The sequence below is a fragment of the Apodemus sylvaticus genome, chromosome 5 (genome assembly GCF_947179515.1).
Source record: "Apodemus sylvaticus chromosome 5, mApoSyl1.1, whole genome shotgun sequence".
Classification (NCBI taxonomy): Eukaryota; Metazoa; Chordata; class Mammalia; order Rodentia; family Muridae; genus Apodemus; species Apodemus sylvaticus.
This window is the reverse complement of record NC_067476.1, coordinates 63,514,163-63,533,510: the sequence shown is the minus strand read 5'-3', so window position 1 is coordinate 63,533,510 and position 19,348 is coordinate 63,514,163. Positions and strand designations below refer to the sequence as shown.

The 19,348-nt window shown below is 36.9% G+C and overlaps 1 protein-coding gene across 2 annotated transcripts in view; it reads right to left on the bottom strand.

The window, feature by feature from the left end:
* Fsip2 (fibrous sheath interacting protein 2) overlaps nucleotides 1–19,348 on the bottom strand; it is a 78,845-nt gene that overhangs the window by 33,153 nt on the left and 26,344 nt on the right. For both annotated transcript variants that reach the window (XM_052181173.1, XM_052181174.1), the window contains exons 15-16: nucleotides 11,006–11,039; nucleotides 272–9,221 (exon numbers count right to left, since the gene is read on the bottom strand). In XM_052181173.1, the coding sequence (XP_052037133.1) occupies nucleotides 272–9,221; nucleotides 11,006–11,039 (8,984 nt within the window). The remainder of the gene's footprint in view (nucleotides 1–271; nucleotides 9,222–11,005; nucleotides 11,040–19,348) is intronic.

The window sequence follows — 19,348 nt, the reverse complement described above, 5'->3', positions numbered from 1 at the left end:
CATGCTCAAACAAAATTCTCTAATATATTTATGTCCCCTTCTCTGCAAAGCCTACAGAAAGAAAATATCTTCTAGATTCAATGCGTAAACAATTAAGTTAGCAACATTTTGATGCACCATGAACATTTAAAAATAAGCAGTTATTTACCTTTCACAAGCTATTTTCAGAAAATCAAAATGTATACTCTCAGACAAGAGAACCTTTAAAGATATCTTTTCCTGTTTTCCCTAAGTTATTCCAGTTCAAAAACTAAGTTTTTTTCTTGCTTACCTGCAGTTTTGAAGTTCTTCAAATGTGTGATCACAGATGTTGTAACATGTCTTGCAACCAAATGCATTTCATTTGGACCAAGTTCATGATCAGAAAAAGCAATGGTGTCAGTTTCCTCCATAGTCTCTGCTGTTGTTTTGGGGTTTTTATTTTTCCATTTGTATAATAAAGAAAAGTCCTCTTGAGAGGCTTCAAGACCCCCACTTTCGTCTTCCTGCATGAGGGTCGTTCGGCTACACCACGTTCTGAGCAAAGTTTTCTCTGTATCTTTTTGTCCTTCACATACTTCAGACAAAGGATTTTGCCTTGACATAAAAAATGGTTTCATGGTCTCTGTGCTTTCACTAATGTTTGGTTGATGGGGAAACCCATAACTTGACAGTACTGTGTTTACAATATTTTCTGCAGCTAAACATATTTTGAGTGGGGATGCAGTTGTCTTAATTTCATTTGCCTCAGCTGATTTGGTTGCCTCATAGTGAAAAACTCTTGGGTTTTCACCTTTCCCCATTTCTATAAATGACAAAACTTGTTTTCGTGATTCTTCTGTGGAATCGTTTACTTTCTTAAACAATTTTTGTAACATGCTCCCTTCAGGGAGAAAGCTGTGAGCTTTCGCGACTTCCTCAAATGGTGCAAAGTTTGGGTTCCTCCAACTGAGATCTTGTGTTTTGTGTCTAGAACACATAGCTTTTGAATTGGGCCTCCCCATCGGCTCTGAGCTTTTTTTACTTGTGTTTTCTACACTGGAACTGATGTGTGAAGTTACATTAGATGCAATGCCATACTTTTCTTTTGTATCATCCTCTGTAGGAGTCCCCAAGCCAGACACACTCCTTTGTGGACTATTAATCCTCCCAGTAGTGTCACTCACATTTGATGGAGGCATTTTCACAGGAGGTGCAAATTCAACCTGATTGACAATGTAAACGTTCTCAGTTCCTTGGAACCAATTTTTGGTGGGAAGGTTTTTGATCAAAGACTCACCAAAATGGGAGCATTGGTCTATTAGTGTTCCAATGATCTCACTTGCAGCAATATTCTCTTTCAATATGCTAACTGGTGATGGTTCCATTTGGCTTATTTCTTTGTCTAACTTATTCTTGATTATCCTAAGCATGCCACTGACAGCAGTGACAGAATATGTAAGTAATTCTGAATGGAATAAATGAACCTGTAGGAGTGTATTCTGTGCATTTTCTTTGGATATAATAGTGCTTGACTTGGATTCATCGCCAGGCTTTCTAAACGGTAACTTCGGCAGCATCTTTTTGCTTAATTGTCTTTGTTGCACTTGAAATAGATTGTCTATTGGCATCTTCACTATTTCAGAAAACTCGTATTTAGAGATATGCTTAAATTTCAAATCCACAAATGACTCTAACATGTTTAAGACTCTTTCTACAATCTCATGCACAATTTGGTTACTAGGGCTCATAGACACTTGGTCTTTTGTCTTCATGCTACAGGTCTGCATGCCGCTGAGGATGTGCTTGGTTGGAACGCCATACTTACTTTTCGCAGAAACATGTTCTTTCCTGCTTGTTAGAATTCCGTTGCTGTCCTGAGTAGGCATCTGAGACAAGAAGCACAGCTGTAATTTTTCAAAGAGCATTTCAACAATTTCTCGTCCAAACATATTGATTTGCGCTTTTGTGTCCTCGGCTCTTGTAGGGACACCTTTAAATCGGTCATAGAATCTGTTTTCACACTCTTCAAGAGGTGGCAAATTTAAAAGTGAAAGTGAATACTCTAAATCTTTGGCTTTAATTGAAATTTCAGTTAAAATGTTTTCGGCTATGGTTAAAAGTTTAGACTTTTCAGTTTCTGTATCACTTGTTTCTGTTTGCCATTTGTCAAACATTTTTTTCAATATACCTTCTTTAGGAAATATCTGTTCTAACTGAGAGGAAACATTTTCTAAGTAAAAACATGGTTGCTCCGTAGAGTAACCTGCACCCAGATTCTGTTTGGACAGGCGATGTTCACTCAGATTTGAAATGTTATTTGGAGAAGCCAAATTGTCGTTGTTTGCAGCATACAGCTCTTGCAACACTGCATTAACAATTTTACTTGCTTCAAGGATTTGACTAGATGCTAAGACTTTTGTGTGAAACATGGCTCTGTGTTGTGCCGCTCTCTCAAGACCTCTCATAATTACTTCTAAAATGTCTGTTATTATATTTGTGGCATATATTCTTAATTCTGCAACTGGTAATTTTGTTTTCAGTGTGGTTTTGGCATCTTCTGCCTGTGTTGTCTGGGGCAGCCCAAGGGCGGTTTTGGATCTGTTCTCTCTTGGAGTCTTCTCTCCAGCAGATAACTTGGTCTTGCTTTTGGTCTTCGTACCACTAATACCAAGATGTGGTTTTGTTTTAAATTTAGAGAGAGATGTGATTTTTGATCTCATTTTTAAACTTGTTTTACATCCTGGCCTTGGGCTGTTCTTTGGACTGAGTTTAGAATTGTGTAGTCTAAGAAGATACAAGTCATCATAGCTACCTTCAGGTGGATAACCCTCTTCTAGATGCAGGGAGACAAAATTTGATAACTTATCAAGAACTATTTGAACTAAATATTTCCCAATTTGTAATGGTGAGTATGGCAAAAAGGTGTTTTCTAACACAAGAGCATTTAAATTGTCAGCATAAGGATGCATCTGTGGTACCCCCAGTCTCAGGGGACTGCTTCTTTTTCTCATTGGCTTAGTTTCTCTAAAGCCTGGAGGTTTTACTAATGAGCCATCGCTGCTCTCGCACATTTCTCCCTCTCTCCGGTTTTTACTTTTTTTGTACAAGGATGTTACAACCACAGAGTGTATCTCACCTAAAACATTTTCCAGTATATCATTTGCTACGTTGTTAATATGCGACTGAAAGAGTTTCTTCTGTGTTGTAGCTGTCGTTTTACTTTTAGACTTAGACACTACATAGGGAATTTCATTGAATGGAGCTATGTGCCCTATGATATCCATTATCTTCTGACTCAACTTCCTCAAAACCTCTTCCACTGTCCTGAGTATTTCAGTTTTTTCCTTTGGTTTTGATTCTCCTTTTCTCATAAATATTTCTTCCAAAACATCTCTCTGGCATTCTTTTTCTACTGTTATTTGGTTTTCTTCTAAGGAGTCATTTGTAAACTGGGGCAATGCAGTAGCTTTTTCCTTCTCTTTGTATCCCAGCAAAACGTCGTTTGATATGGTTAACTGTGAACAGCTAGAGGTTTCTGGCGAGGCTAAAAAGTATTCCTTTACAGATTCTGTATTGTGTAAAATCTTTAAGATACTATTAACAATTTCACTCACAATCATATTCTTTTCAAATAAAATGTGGTTTGAATAGGTGTGCATACTTTGTATTTCTAAGTCTAAATCATTTTTGATAAGCTTCAGAATAGTACTGGCTATGAAGGCAGAATAGTCCTTAAGGCTAGTTTGTGATAAATGGGGTGTAGTTACAAAATTTTCTCTGCAGCTGGCAAACATGGGTTCTGCAAGCTCTTGGCTAGGGACTGTTCTACTTGTTGATAATTTTAGGACATTCACATCGGATTCAGCTTGGCCTGGTTCACGAAGAATGCAGTTGTCATCTTTACCATTTTCAAATTGTGGGCTAACAAATACATTTCCTTTAGATTGAAAGGTAAGAGTCATTAGTGAGTTTATTCTCTCTGTGGCGAAAGACTGTAGCCGATTGAAAATAGTTTCAGTGATGCAGTTTGCGTTTTCCTCGCATGGGTTAGGAGCAGGCTCCTTGGGGTCCTCTTTACCGTTTACAGGCATCTGATAAACATCAGGATAACCTAAATTCTTATTTTTCAAAAGTGAAAAATGCCCTGGTTTTTCTTCTGTTCTTTGTGTTATAGTAAGAGGCTGTTGGCACTGTGGTTTTGGAAAAATCTCATAAATGGCCAATGTTGCAGGAGCAGAGTCCTTTGCATTTATGGCAAGCATGACCAAACTTGTCAGATTATGAAGCACAATATCCACTATATCTTTAGACACCAAAATGACATCAGCTTTAGGAACTGAGACTTTAGGGATAATATTTGTACCCATATCTACTGGTTCAAAATTTGCTTCTGAGGGTTTTGCAGGTTTATCATATTTCAGAGTAGGTATGGCAAATGAGAGATTATTCTGATACACAATATTTTCATAAATATCACATAAGATCCCTTCAATGGTATCTTGAATTTGAAACTCAAGTATTTTTCGATATTCTGTTTTATTGACTAGCCTTTCAATAATACCAACTTGCTGATCTGAGTAATTCTCTTTGTCAGAACTGTTCTTGTCACACTTACTTTTGCATGACACAATATCAAGCACTGTGTTAACAACCTGGCTTGCAATATTCTCAGAAACCACAATGTTATTTGTCAAGAGAGGACTTTCTTGTTCTTTATCTAACTCATGTTTGATACCCTGTAAAATTTTCCTAGCCACTTCTTTTGCATAAATATTTAATTTGGACAAAGACATTTGACACCACGAGTCCATCTGTTCTGGATTACCATGATCCACTGAGCTACAGGGAAGTTGATTATCGGAATATGAATCTTTGCCTGTTAATGCTTGGCTTAATGATACCCCTTCTTGCTGTACTGGCAAAGTCACTGGAACTGTGAAGTTGACTTGGGGACAGAAGAGAGATTCTACTTTGGAAGCAGCAAAAGTTTCTAAATTTTCTAATATTGCCTGCACAATATCTTCAACTACATTTATTTTGGTCTGCTTGTCAACATTCCAGCTGGACTGAAGATCACATGCATTTCCGTTTAGCCCGCTGACAGGAGCGTTTCCTCCATAGGTACGCTCACGAAAAGAAACATTGGCTGAAAAGATGATGGTTTTGCACCTGTTTTCACTTACATTTTTTTCTGTCATGGCAGCTGAATAAAGCTTGTGAAATACTGTTCTAACAACATCATTTACCACTACACTTACATCTGTGTCAGATACTAAAGGGCCCATCATTTGATCCATAGAATGAGCAGAGGTTTGAGTAGAGGATACAGGAGCATTATGTGGCATTCCACTAAAATGAGTATGTGAGAGTGAAACCATATTTAATTGACTGATTAGAGCACTTTGAAAAATTTCATTCAAAATATTTCTTATAATCGGAACAATTGGAGATCTTTGTGGTTCTTTGAGTTTCACCTCAATTTTGCTTAAGGTTCTTTCTAGAACCATCTGGTCAGTAGAAAGGGTTCTAGTTTCCTCACTGAATGATGTATCTCCATTTTGTTCTTTGTTTTGTGTGTCATCATCTAGAAATGCGTCTGATTCTGCTCCTCCAGGAAGGAAATTTCCATAAGTTGGTCGGTATCCATAATTTTCATTGCCTTGGTTCTCAGAGTCAGGTTCATCAAACATATCTGAAGATACTATATCTAAAATTAAATCAACAATGTTTGTAAGCATTTGTGTCTCCTCTGGTGAGCTCTTTTTATCTGTACTACAATCTGGTGGGCTCATATTTAATTCTGTTTGAATGGCTTTCAAAATACCATTTGATACCTTCTTTGCATGACTATATAAAGTGGATTGCAATGATTTGTCATGAGAATCTCCAGGAGAACTGTTGCTTTCACATTCCCAATCCACTGTATGCTCGTTTTTATTTTCATCATTAACAATACCGACATTTTCTACACTCCCACTTGCAAAATGTTCCAGTTTAGCAAAAACCATGTTGAGAATATCTGAAGCAATAGTTTTCAGTTTTTGGGGGCACATTTCTTCTGGGATCTCTGTTTTGGAACACATTGGAAGATCATCTTTTGCTTTGCTTTTGGTCACCTCATTATTATCTTTCATAATTTTGGAAATTATGTTAGAGATTATGTTGGTGCATTTGGCCATTTCCTCCATGGTTGAAGCAAATGATAGGTTGTCTATGTCAAGTGAATCGGAGACAGTTTTTAATCCTGAATTTATGATGCTGGTATCTGTGTCAACATCACATAATTTTGCAAGGACATAGTCCAGAATTGCTTTGGAAAGAAGCTGAGTGTTAGACAGTTCTGGCGGGTCCTTATCTAAGGTTTCTGGGTTTTGATGACTGCAAGATGGCTGACAATCAGGCTGATCACCTGTGAGTTTGCTTAACATTTCATGCAGCGTATCCCCAATTTGATCTAACACCTCCAATTTGGAACTGTCCTTGAGATCCTTTTCATCAGCAAAACTGTGCTCAAGGCAAGGTTTAGCCAACAGTTGCCGAAAAGAATTTTTATCCTGTTTATTTGACAAACTTTTTTGTTTCTGAACATTGCCAGACCCACATATAGGTGTAGATACTGCTTTATCTGTACAAGTTGGAGGATTTTTTTTATCTTCATTTGTATTTGATATCATTTCACAAATACATGTCAGTAATGGACTTTCCATAATGTCATCATTGACACTAGTGACATGGGACTCTACGACTTTGTTGGAATCAGTAAACAACCCTTTGTTTTTATGGTACTTGGGGCGGTCTGCCTCCTTAAGATTTGGATTTATCTTGTTGATTTCTAGTTCACTTTGTATAGCATGCAAAACGATGTTGACTATTTTCATTGTGTAAGTACTAAGTTGAGAATGTAATGATTTTTCTATCAGTGAAGATTTGCTGCCTATCTGCAATTTTGGGCAAACAAATAGCTTCAGCCTTTTAAAAATTGTATTAATGATCTTATCAGTAATATCATTTACACGCTTTGGTTCACATTTTCCAGATCTTAACTGGGAAGTCTTTTCATGCTCCATGTTGAGAGAAGATAAATATTTCATTTTCTTTTCGCTGTCAAACCATACTTTAAATGGCATTTTACTAGATGTTTCTTTGGATGTGTGGGCAGTATCAGAAGGATCTACACGAGTGTGATGAGCTGATGTAAAGGCATTTTTGATGGTATTAGGAATGTACGTTGAGGCCTTATGAAGTATATTTATCACAGAATCTGTTATTTCATGTGCAAATGCACAAATTTCTGACCCAGAGAACATCTGTTCCATCCATTCTTGATCTGATAGTCCTTGGGATTTTTCAGAGAGAAAAGCAGAAGTTTCTTTGCTAGTTTGGCTTCCAAAATGACTAGATGAATCAGAAGACATATCCTTGAGCATTTCTGTTAAAATATGTTTAACTATGCTTTCTGAAGCCTTTTGTATTTGGTGCTTTTGATCTTGGCTGAAAATGGAAGCCTCACTATTTAAGCAGTGCTTTGTCTTCACAATGTCTTCACTACTAAGAGATAACTCCAATTTTAATCCCCAGTCACGAGATCCAACTTTGTTTTGGAAAGTAGATTTTGTTGGAATTTTATTACTTCTCTTGTATTCAAAACAAGTATCTCTCTTTTTAGGCCAATAGTTGGGAACCTGCTCTTGTGATTTTGCTTTCTCGTCATTGAAAGATGAATCAAGAACACTTTGTACAAAGTTATCTATTTCCTCATCATCATCTTCAGAATAAAGAACCATTCCAGGAACATTAACAGGTGGAAATGGTCTTTTAGACTTAAGACTGTTAAATGATCTAGTGCTTGTGAGTCTGTACTTTTCTTCAGGGTCAGAAATATTTCTTACTCTAGGTCGTCTAGGTTTTTTAGCACCCGCTTTTACCGGCTGCTGGTGAAGCTGAGTTAACACATCATCCAGTAGCTGAAGAAGCACGACTGTTTCTTCAGATGCAATAAGTCTCTCATTATTGAGCTCAGTTTGGACATAGCCTAGTATAGTGCTGATTGCTTCTTCTACGTAACCCACCAGAGAGGACTGTGAAAAAATATTTGCTATTAAGCTTTGTATCTCTTCTTTCACAAGTAGATTGGCAGGATCAGACACAGGGCTAGCTTTCTTTTGGTCAGTTTGTTGATGGACTCTATGTATTGGCTCTGTCTTAGGTTGTTGGAAATGTTTAGGTTTACTTGTGTCTTCTGGAGGGACTTCATTTTTCTTATAAGATGCAAGAATCATCAGTTTTTCTAAAATGGCATGTACCATGTCATCTGCAATATCACACATTGGCTCCAAAGTACAACTAAGTGTATCTTCTGAGGGTTTTGTTTCAATGGATGAAAAATATTCACCACTAGTTGATAAGCTTGGTTTAATATCAACTGACAAGTCTTCCTGTGAAAAAATCTGTACACATTTTTTCTCAACGGCAGACTCCAGCTTCTCAAGCATGTTTTCCACAATCTCTGAAGCTACTGAGCATATGTCAACATTGGAGAGCAACTCCTCTCTTTCAGTTTCAGTCTGATCAACAAAAACTTCAGCAGTCACAGAAGAAAGAGAAGGAATGGCCTGGCTTAAGTCAGACATTATTTCTTGAAAAATACTCTCTAAAATAAGTTGTGTTTCTCCTTTCAAGTGACATTTGAAGTTTACAAAGACATTCTTTAAATTTTTAATCTGATCCATGGCCTTCGCTTTTTTATCATATAGCAACGGAATCTCTAAACTCTCTGTTTCTGTGGTAGCATCTTTGGATTTCTTAGTACTTGTTTCTAATGATGTTAAGATGTGACTATCTGATTTACTGCTTCCTATCTTAGGAAATGGATAGTCCATGCTGGTTTTGTTGTAATTGACTTGTGAAGATACAGATTTTCCTTTCTTTTGATATGTTTGGCCAATAACTGTTCTTTCCACATGTGCAGAAGGAGGTTTCAAAGGTGTAGGTGGTTTTTTCATTGGCATATCACTGGCAAATGTACACGGATCAGCTTGAAAAGTTTTAGCTGTGTATCTCCTGTATGTAAAGCCTTCACTGCATGTACTACAGAAGCTTGAACTATCTGAGGAAAGGTCGGAGTCATCAGACACTGGGTATATATTACTCTGTACCCTTTCTTCATATTTTGTGATGGCTGGATATAATATACTGGTTACTGTAGCTACAACCCAGGTCATTATATTTTGGATTATGCCATTTAATTCTTCAGAAGTTACCTAGAAAGAAGATAACCATATAAAAATGTCACACAAATATTTACTTTAAATTTGGGACAGGGAGATTCATTCAAATTTTTTATATTCAAGAGTTCATAAGTAGAATACCAGCATGACTTATAAGAAAATGGCAAAGAATCTATTCAGAACTTCAGACTGTTTTAGGCTGGTTTGTTTCATACTAGAGAGGACTATTTTGAGAAAAAAATTTTATTTTATTTATATGACTTACAAATCTATATAAATTGATTCCCAACAGTTATTATCTTGAAATCAAAGTTAACAAATTTCTATCTAATCCAACCTCATGAAATGTTTTTGGAACAAAAAAACACTGTGGTATTCAGAACTCTGCTACATTTTTGAAAACAATTAAAAAATATTTCCAAGTATTTATATAAATAAAAGTATTTTGGACTTTTAGAAGCATTTTTCTAGCTTTTATGAGGATAAAAAAATCAACTTCATTTCCATTCCAGGCCACAATATTAAGCATACAATCTTTTTTTCATGGAATACAAAAACTAGTCCATTTTAGACTGGCTTTGTAGCTAGCCTGACTTATCAAAACAAACTATCCACAAAAGCAGAATATAGATGAAATAAAAACAAAAGACATGATCTCAAGGCTGACAGGATGTTCCTACTCAAAAATATATCTAAGGTAAACTGAAATTATTCATGTTTTAAGTCACTCTTATAGGTAAAGCTAAAATTTCTTAGCGCCATCTCACTTGATCCATTTTTAGAGCTCTTGAAATGCCACCTAGCTCTGATTCCCCAAAGAGTTAAAATACTATCATAGATAGTATTTTTCCACTATCATAGATGATAGCTATCACACATTGCATTGACATCAAGTATAAAAACATTTTTGCATAAATACACCTTTAACCAAGAATTCAATGAATAATTCATACATTTTCACTTAGAAGAAAATTATTCTAAATGAGCAATAGAGAATGTATATATAAAAATCTAAACTTTTTTATCATCTCAAGATATAATGAATGATAGACTAATACTTTTCTTAAACTAGGTGAAAAAACAAAGCATTTCCAATTTTAATATAAGAAAGAGAGAAACTCCTAAAGTTTTTCATATAGCAAAATGAGGCTAAAGGAATCTCATATTTTCAACTTCTTTGTATTATAATGGAAAATATAGAAACATTCCTTAAATTGAAGTTTTGTGTGTGCCTCATTCTCTATGAACTGAGGAGGATTCCAAGGAGAAATGCCCACTGCTATGATATTCTTCCCTTACTAGTCTGGCTAGAATTAGAGTTCAGTCTCATTGAAATATGCCATCTTTCTTTTATTTTTTTTTTTCTGTTTTGGGCCTCACCTCACAGGTGACCAAGCATCTATGCATGAGATATTAGGTAGCAGGTGCTTCCTATGAGAATTGCTGTAGACTAATGTAGGCATAGTAAGTCAATCTCTACAGACTTTACCAACAATCTCTGCAAAGCTATGCTGGTTAATAATATCCCATGATAGATGAGGTTCCGATATCTCATGCTGCTCATCAAGGCTGGTCTCTGAATGTTTTCCCACTCTACACCCAAGAGGCCTAAAGAGTCAAGAGTATCTTTTAAAAACAACCTTGGACTAATAGTAGACTATTAAAATTACCTAAAACTAAACTTCTATTACAATAACAGGCAAAAGGTAATAACAACAAAATATCAGTAGATGATTATTAGTATATGATTTACATTTTTCTATAATGGTACACAGTAATTAATATAATGTCTTATTGGTTCACTTTATAGTACATACTTTATCTTTCAAGCAATGTTGTAGATTTTGTTGCCTGTAAAGTCAAGAAAATAGTTATAATTGAGTTAAGTTAGGACAAATAATTTATTAAGATACTTTCAAAATTCCTATTATTTATTCAGTTTCTTTTTATGAAAATTATTCTACATAAATACAAAATACCCTAAATTTTATTTTGCTTTATTCAATGTTTGTATTTAATGTTCTACTAAAATGTGGGCCTGTAGTTTAAAAACTTGGCTTTAGTTATTTAGAAGAGTGCAGTCTCCACACCTAGTATATACAGAAACAATGCCTGACTCTGGTAGTTGCAATTCTGGTATACCTTAGCTATATTTATTCTGCGAAGGAGCAAGATGATTAGTTTCTTTGATCTGCTAATAGAGACAGTAAGTTTTTTTATCATAGCTCTTTGGTAATCTTTTATCTGCCTTTTAGGATCATATAGTCCCATCATCTTTTTGCTACATCTCATAGTAGAAAGAGTATGTGGAGGATCACTATTCAATAACTACTTGTTAAATTTATAGGTTTCTGGCTATATTCAGTACTAACTTCAATCATCTTTGTGTAATGATGTGAGGAACACAGTTTTTCATGTGTTTCAATTAGATTTAATTCCAAATTTTATAAAGTCAAGTTGCTACTCCTTTTAATTTCCTTAAGCCTATGCATTCTAAACATTTTTCTCTAAATCTGAAACTAAATTGTGAAAACAGAAGCTGTCTAAATATTGCAACTTATTTGTGAGTTGCAAATAAAACTTTAGTCACTGAAGCTTAGACATGAGTTTGGGAGCCTGGCATGATGTCTGGGCTTTTTAGCTCTGTAGGAAGTTGAAGTAGGAATATTGAGTCCATGAGTTCCCAGGTAGCAGGGACAATGGAAGGAGAAGAGAGAAGAGGAAAAGGAGAGATAAAAAAGAGGTAATGTGACTTGAGGAGAGAGGAAATAAAAGGGAGACAATGGGAGAAGTGGTAAAAGTCTACAGACTACAATTTCTTCTTAGATCTGGTTTGTCAAATTAACTCAAAGTTACACCATTTTCTTTTTTATTTATTATTGTAGATTTTCTAACCTTAACTTTTGGACTTTTTACTGTCTTAAGGTATAGTTCCCTTAAAGGTCCTATAGTTCCCTTACTAGCAGTGTACCATAGGTCAAAACAGGGAGCAAAGACATGAAAATCACTAAATCCCAAGTATCCACAGAGAATTGTTTTTAAGGCAAGCCACAGAATCAATAATAATGTAAGATAAAAAACTTTCAAAAGTTCACTTTTTTTCATAAAAGAAATGGACACTAGCAAAAACAGAAGTACAATTCTGCAATTCAGAAAAATATTTGGAAGTTCACAGTATCTCAAACATTTATTTTATAAAGATGTGAATATATCATGGGGCCTTTTAAATTAGCCTATATTGATTCCTTAAAAATAATTCATCATAATAACAGTGCACTAATTTTGTGAATCTTACTTTTTGCCTATTATCTGTCATTAGTCCTTAAACACAGTGTGTTCTTAATAGATGCTTGATAAATAGGTTTTAAGGATATGCCTACTTATACTAAATAACAAATGAAGAACACCATTGGTTTCTTTCCTGTGGTTTATCCATGTATTGCTGACAAAGTAATTAATTATATGCTAATTAGATCATAATAGTATTGATCCAAACTATTTGAATTTTACTTAATAAACAATAAGGTTCTAATCATAATTTATTTGTCAGAACACTTCAAACTTATAACGTCATGCTTATGCATTATAACTGTAAACTAATCTTCATGCTCTATCTTGAATTTTTATTTCTTTGTTATTAATGTTTTGCATTCACACTTTATAAAGGACAAATAAATGAACTATTTGAGGAGGGGAAAGGTGCTTTACTATGGAACAAAGATGGGGTGTCCATGAAAAAGTCTTTCATGATACATAGTTAAATCAATATGAGTGATGAACAGTCATGGCAGACAGTAAAAGGCTTTATAATTTTCTTCCTTTAACATTTATTTATTCTATAATATAAGTGACCATTATCTGCCTGTAATAGGTATCTTTCCTCCTCATTTTATCCCATTTGGATGAGATTCATTCATTCTGGCTATAGTATCTGCTTTGTATTCTATGAGCATTCACTAAATTATACATATTGACACCCATCAACCTCGTTGAAAGCCTTAATCAACAAAGCCTAGTCTGAATATGGAAATCCTTTGGCACCATACATCTTTTTTTTCTTTTATACATCCATTTACATAGAAAGATAGGATTGCAAAGAATGTAGTTTGGTATGAACTTCATTTGATTTATTGATTTCTTTTGAAGATTTTAGCACTGGGTTGCTAAAAAGATAGTCCTATGTAAATAGCTTAGTGTGCCTAAGACCTGGATTCAGATCCTGAGCACAAACATAAAATTGGGTCATGGATCAGAACTCTGCCTCCCGCCAGTCAGTTACGAGGCCTCCATATTGGTTCTCGGTCGCCAGAGAAATCAGACTGAGGTACGCAAATATAACCCAAGACCAAGACCGGGGTGCAAACCTGGCCAGGAGGTTGTTTGCCCCGGCTGGCGCGCGCGCCACCACCATTTTTCCTACGGGAAGCCAGAGAGACCTAGCAGGCAAAACCAAACCAAACCGGCTAACAGGCTAGCCCAAGGCTGACATAGCTGGGGTCTAAGACAGTCAGGCCCTGGACTGCCCCCAGGAACTGGGCTGCTCGGTGGGCCATCTGTGTGCTGACCCGGCCAGGAGGTTGTTAGCCCAGCAGACTCTCCCAGCACTCTCAGGGAGCACTCGCACGCCACCATCCTAGCCTCCTGACAGACCCAATTAACACTCACAGCTGAGGGGAACTTTGCTCGGACATTGGCCTGCCAGGCTTTTGCCTAGACTCAGGACCTGAGCAGCTAGACTAGCCTTGTGTGCACCAACCCGGTTGGGAGTTCCACTGGCCAGCAGAGTGATCAGCACACAGAAAAGGTCCCTGCAGCATACAGCCTCAGCACTCCCTGAAGGAGCAAACAGGCACCATCAGGTTCACAGACACAATATGGGGCAAAGAACACTAAGGCTGCAAGGGCACACAAGAGGGGGACAGCACATCAGCAATCTGCAACAGGGGAAACCCTGTCATCCAATGTTGCAGAAATAGCCCTAAAGCCTCTCAGGAGGCTGAAACAGCAGCCAGAGACAAGACCAACTAGCTCCAGAGAACAAGATGGCAAAGGGCAAACACAGGAACGCTACTAACAGAAATCTAGGCTATATGGCAGCATCTGAACCAAACTCTCCAACATCAGCAAGTCCTGGTTATGCCAACACACCAGAGAAACAAGATTTGGATTTAAAATCACTGTTCATGATGCTGCTAGAAGAACACAAAAAGGACATGAATGAATCTCTTAAAGAAATACAGGGGAACATGAATAAGCTAGAAACCCGTATAATGGAAACACAAAAATCACTTAAAGAAATGCAGGAGAATAAGGCCCAAGAGATAGAAGCCAATAAAGAAGAAAGGCAAAAAAAAAAAAAAAAAAAAAAAAAAAAAAAAAAAAAAAAAAAAAAAAAACCTTAAAGAAATGCAGGAGAACTTGAGTCAACAGGCAGAAGTCATGAAAGAGGAAACACAAAATTCTCTTAAAGAATTACAGGAAAACACAAACAAACAAATGATGGAACTGAGCAAAACCATCCTGGATCTAAAAACAGAAGTAGAAACAACTAAGAAATCACAAAGGGAGACAACTTTGGAGATAGAATACCTTGAGAAGAAATCGGGGGCCATAGATGCAAATATAAACAACAGAATACAAGAGATGGAAGAAAGAATCTCAGATGCTGAAGATACCATAGAAACCATTGACTCAACTGTCAAAGAAAATGCAAAATGCAAAAAGCTTTTATCCCAGAACCTCCAGGAAATCCAGGATACAATGAGAAGACCAAACCTAAGGATTATAGGTATAGATGAGAGTGAAGATTTACAACAGAAAGGTCCAGCAAATATCTTCAACAAAATTATGGAAGAAAAATTTCCTAACTTAAAGGGAGAGATGCCTATGAATATACAAGAAGCCTACAGAACTCCAAACAGACTGGACCTGAGCAGAAATACCTCCTGTCACATAATAATCAAAACCCCAAATGCACTAAACAAAGAAAGAATATTAAAGGCAGTAAGAGAGAAAGGCCAAGTAACATATAAAGGAAGACCAATCAGAATCACACCAGAATTCTCACCAGAGACCATGAAAGCTAGAAGATCCTGGGTAAATCTCATGCAGACTCTAAGAGAACACAAATGTCAGCCAAGACTACTATACCCAGAAAAACTCTCATTCACCATAGATGGAGAAACCAAGATATTCCATGACAAAACCAAATTTACACAATATCTTTCCACAAACCCAGCTCTACAAAGAATAATAGGAGGAAAACTCCAATACAAGGAGGGAAACTACACCCTGGAAAAAGCAAGATAGTTACCTTCCTTCATCAAACCCAAAAGAAGATAACCACTCAAATATAAAAAGAACATCAAAAATGACAGGAACTAATAATCACTATTCCTTAATACCGCTTAACATCAATGTTCTCCATTCCCCAATAAAAAGACATAGACTAACAGACTGGATAAGGAAACAGGACCCTACAATTTGCTGTATACAGGAGACACACCTCAGTGTCAACGATAAAAACTACCTTAGAGTAAAAGGCTGGAAGACAATCTTACAAGCCAATGGTCACAGGAAACGAGCAGGAGTAGCCATTCTAATATCAGATAAAATTGACTTTCAACCTAAAGTCATCAAAAGAGACACAGAAGGACACTTCTTGCTGGTCAAAGGAAAAATCCACCAAGAAGAACTTTCAATTCTGAACATCTATGCGCCAAATGCAAGGGCACCCTCATTCGTAAAAGAAACTTTACTAAAGCTCAAAGCACACATTTTACCTAACACAATAATTGTGGGGGACTTCAACACTCCACTCTCCTCAATGGACCGATCGGGAAAACAGAAACTAAACAGGGACACAGTAAAACTAATTGAAGTTTTGGACCAATTGGATTTGACTGATATTTATAGAACATTTCACCCTAAAGCAAAAGAATATACCTTTTGCTAAGCACCTCATGGTAGCTTCTCCAAAATCGACCATATAATTGGACACAAGGCAGACCTCAACAAATATAAGATGATCGAACTAATCCCATGCCTCCTATCAGATCACTATGGTGTAAGAGTGATTTTCAATAGCAACAAAAACAACAGAAAGCCCACATACACATGGAGGCTGAATAATACTCTACTCAATGACACCTTGACCAAAGAAGAAATAAAGAAAGAAATCAGAGACTTTTTAGAATTTAATGAAAATGAAGGCACAACATGCCCAAATCTTTGGGACACAATGAAAGCAGTGCTAAGAGGAAAACGCATAGCCTTGAGTGCCTCCAAAAAGAAAATGGAGAGAGCATACACTAGCAGCTTACCAACACACCTGAAAGTCCTGGAAAAAAAAAGAAGCCAATTCACCCAGGAGGAGTAAAAGACAGGAAATCATCAAACTCAGGGCTGAAATCAATCAATTGGAAACAAAGAGAACCGTACAAAGAATCAACAAATCCAGGAGCTGGTTCTTTGAGAAAATCAACAAGATAGATAAACCCTTAGCCAGACTGACCAAAGGGCACAGAGAAAATATCCAAATTAACAAACTTAGAAATGAAAAGGGAGATATAACAACGGAAACTGAGGAAATCCAAAAAATCATCAGATCCTATTACAAGAGCCTATACTCAACAAAACTGGAGAATCTGGAGGAAATGGACAATTTCCTTGACAGATACCAAATACCAAAATTAAATCAGGACCAAATAGATCATCTAAACAGTCCCATAACACCTAAAGATATAGAAGGAGTCATAGAAAGTCTTCCAACCAAAAAAAAGCACAGGACCAGATAGTTTCAGTGCAGAATTCTATCAGACCTTCAAAGAAGAGTTAACACCAATACTCTTCAAACCATTCCACAAAATAGAAACATAAGGAACACTACCCAATTCCTTCTATGAAGCCACAATTACGCTGATACCAAAACCACACAAAGATCCAACAAAGAAAGAGAACTTCAGACCAATTTCCCTTATGAATATCGATGCAAAAATACTCAATAAAATTCTTGCCAACCGAATCCAAGAACACATAATAATGATCATCCACCATGATCAAGTAGGCTTTATCCCGGGAATGCAGGGTTGGTTCAATATACGGAAATCCATCAATGCAATCCACTACATAAACAAACTCAAAGAAAAAATCCACATGGTCATTTCATTGGATGCTGAAAAAGCATTTGGCAAAATTCAGCATCCTTTCATGCTTAAAGTCTTGGAAAGAACAGGAATTCAAGGCCCATACCTAAACATAGTAAAAGCAATATACAGCAAACCAGTAGCCAGCATCAAATTAAATGGAGAGAAACTTGAAGCAATCCCACTAAAATCAGTGACTAGACAGGGCTGCCCACTTTCTCCTTATCTTTTCAATATTGTACTTGAGGAACTAGCTCGGGCAATTCGACAACATAAGGAGGTCAACGGGATACAAATTGGAAAGGAAGAAGTCAAACTATCATTATTTGCAGATGACATGATAGTCTACCTACGTGACCCAAAAAAACTCCACTAGAGAACTCCTACAGCTGATAAACAACTTCAGCAAAGTGGCAGGTTATAAAATCAACACAAGCAAATCAGTGGCCTTCCTATACTCAAAGGATAAGCAGGCTGAGAAAGAAATTAGGGAAATGACCCCCTTCACAATAGCCACAAACTGTATAAAATATCTTGGGGTGACTCTGACCAAACATGTGAAAGATCTGTATGTCAAGAACTTCAAGACTCTGAAGAAGGAAATGGAAGAAGACCTCAAAAAATGGGAAAACCTCCCATGCTCATGGATCGGTAGAATCAATATAGTTAAAATGGCCATTTTGCCAAAAGCAATATACAGATTCAATGCAATACCCATCAAAATCCCAGCTCAATTCTTCACAGAGTTAGAAAGACCAATTACCAAATTCATCTGGAATAACAAAAAACCCAGGATAGCTAAAACTATTCTCAGCAACAAAAGAAAATCTGGGGGAATCAGTATCCCTGACCTCAAGCAATACTACAGAGCAACAGTGTTAAAAACTGCATGGTATTGGTACAGTAACAGGCAGGCAGATCAATGGAATAGGATTGAAGATCCAGAAATGAACCCACACACCCATGGCCACTTGATCCTTGACAAAGGGGCTGAAACCATCCAATGGAAAAAAGAGCCTTTTCAACAAATGGTGCTGGTTCAACTGGAGGTCAGCATGCAGAAGAATGAGAATTGATCCATCCTTGTCTCCTTGTACTAAGCTCAAATCCAAATGGATCAAGGACCTCCACATAAAGCCAGACACTCTGATGTTAATAGAAAAGAAACTGGGGAAGACCCTTGAGGACATAGGTACAGGGAGAAAGTTTCTGAACACAACACCAATAGCTTATGCTCTAAGATCAAGAATTGACAAATGGGACCTCATAAAATTACAAAGTTTCTGTAAGGCAAAGGACACCATCAAGAGGACAAATCGGCAACCAACAAATTAGGAAAAGATCTTCACCAATCCTACATCAGATAGAGGGCTAATATCCAGTATATATAAAGAACTCAAGAAGTTAGACTCCAGAAAACCAAACAACCCTATTAAAAAATGGGGTACAGTGTTAAACAGAGAATTCTCACCTGAAGAACTTCGGATGGCAGAGAAGCATCTTAAAAAATGCTCAACTTCATTAGTCATTAGGGAAATGCAAATCAAAACAACCCTGAGATTTCACCTTACACCAGTCAGAACGGCTAAGATTAAAAATTCAGGAGACAGCAGGTGTTGGAGAGGATGTGGAGAAAGAGGAACACTCCTCCACTGCTGGTGGGGTTGCAAATTGGTACAACCACTCTGGAAATCAGTCTGGCGGTTCCTCCAAAAACTGGGCACCTCACTTCCAGAAGATCCTGCTATACCACTCCTGGGCATATACCCAGAGGATTCCCCACCATGTAATAAGGATACATGCTCTACTATGTTCATAGCAGCCCTATTTATAATTGCCAGATGCTGGAAAGAACCCAGGTATCCCTCAACAGAAGAGTAGATGCAAAAAATGTGGTATATCTACACAATGGAGTACTATTCAGCCATTAGAAACAATGAATTCATGAAATTCTTAGGCAAATGGATGGAGCTGGAGAACATCATACTAAGTGAGGTAACCCAGACTCAAAAGGTG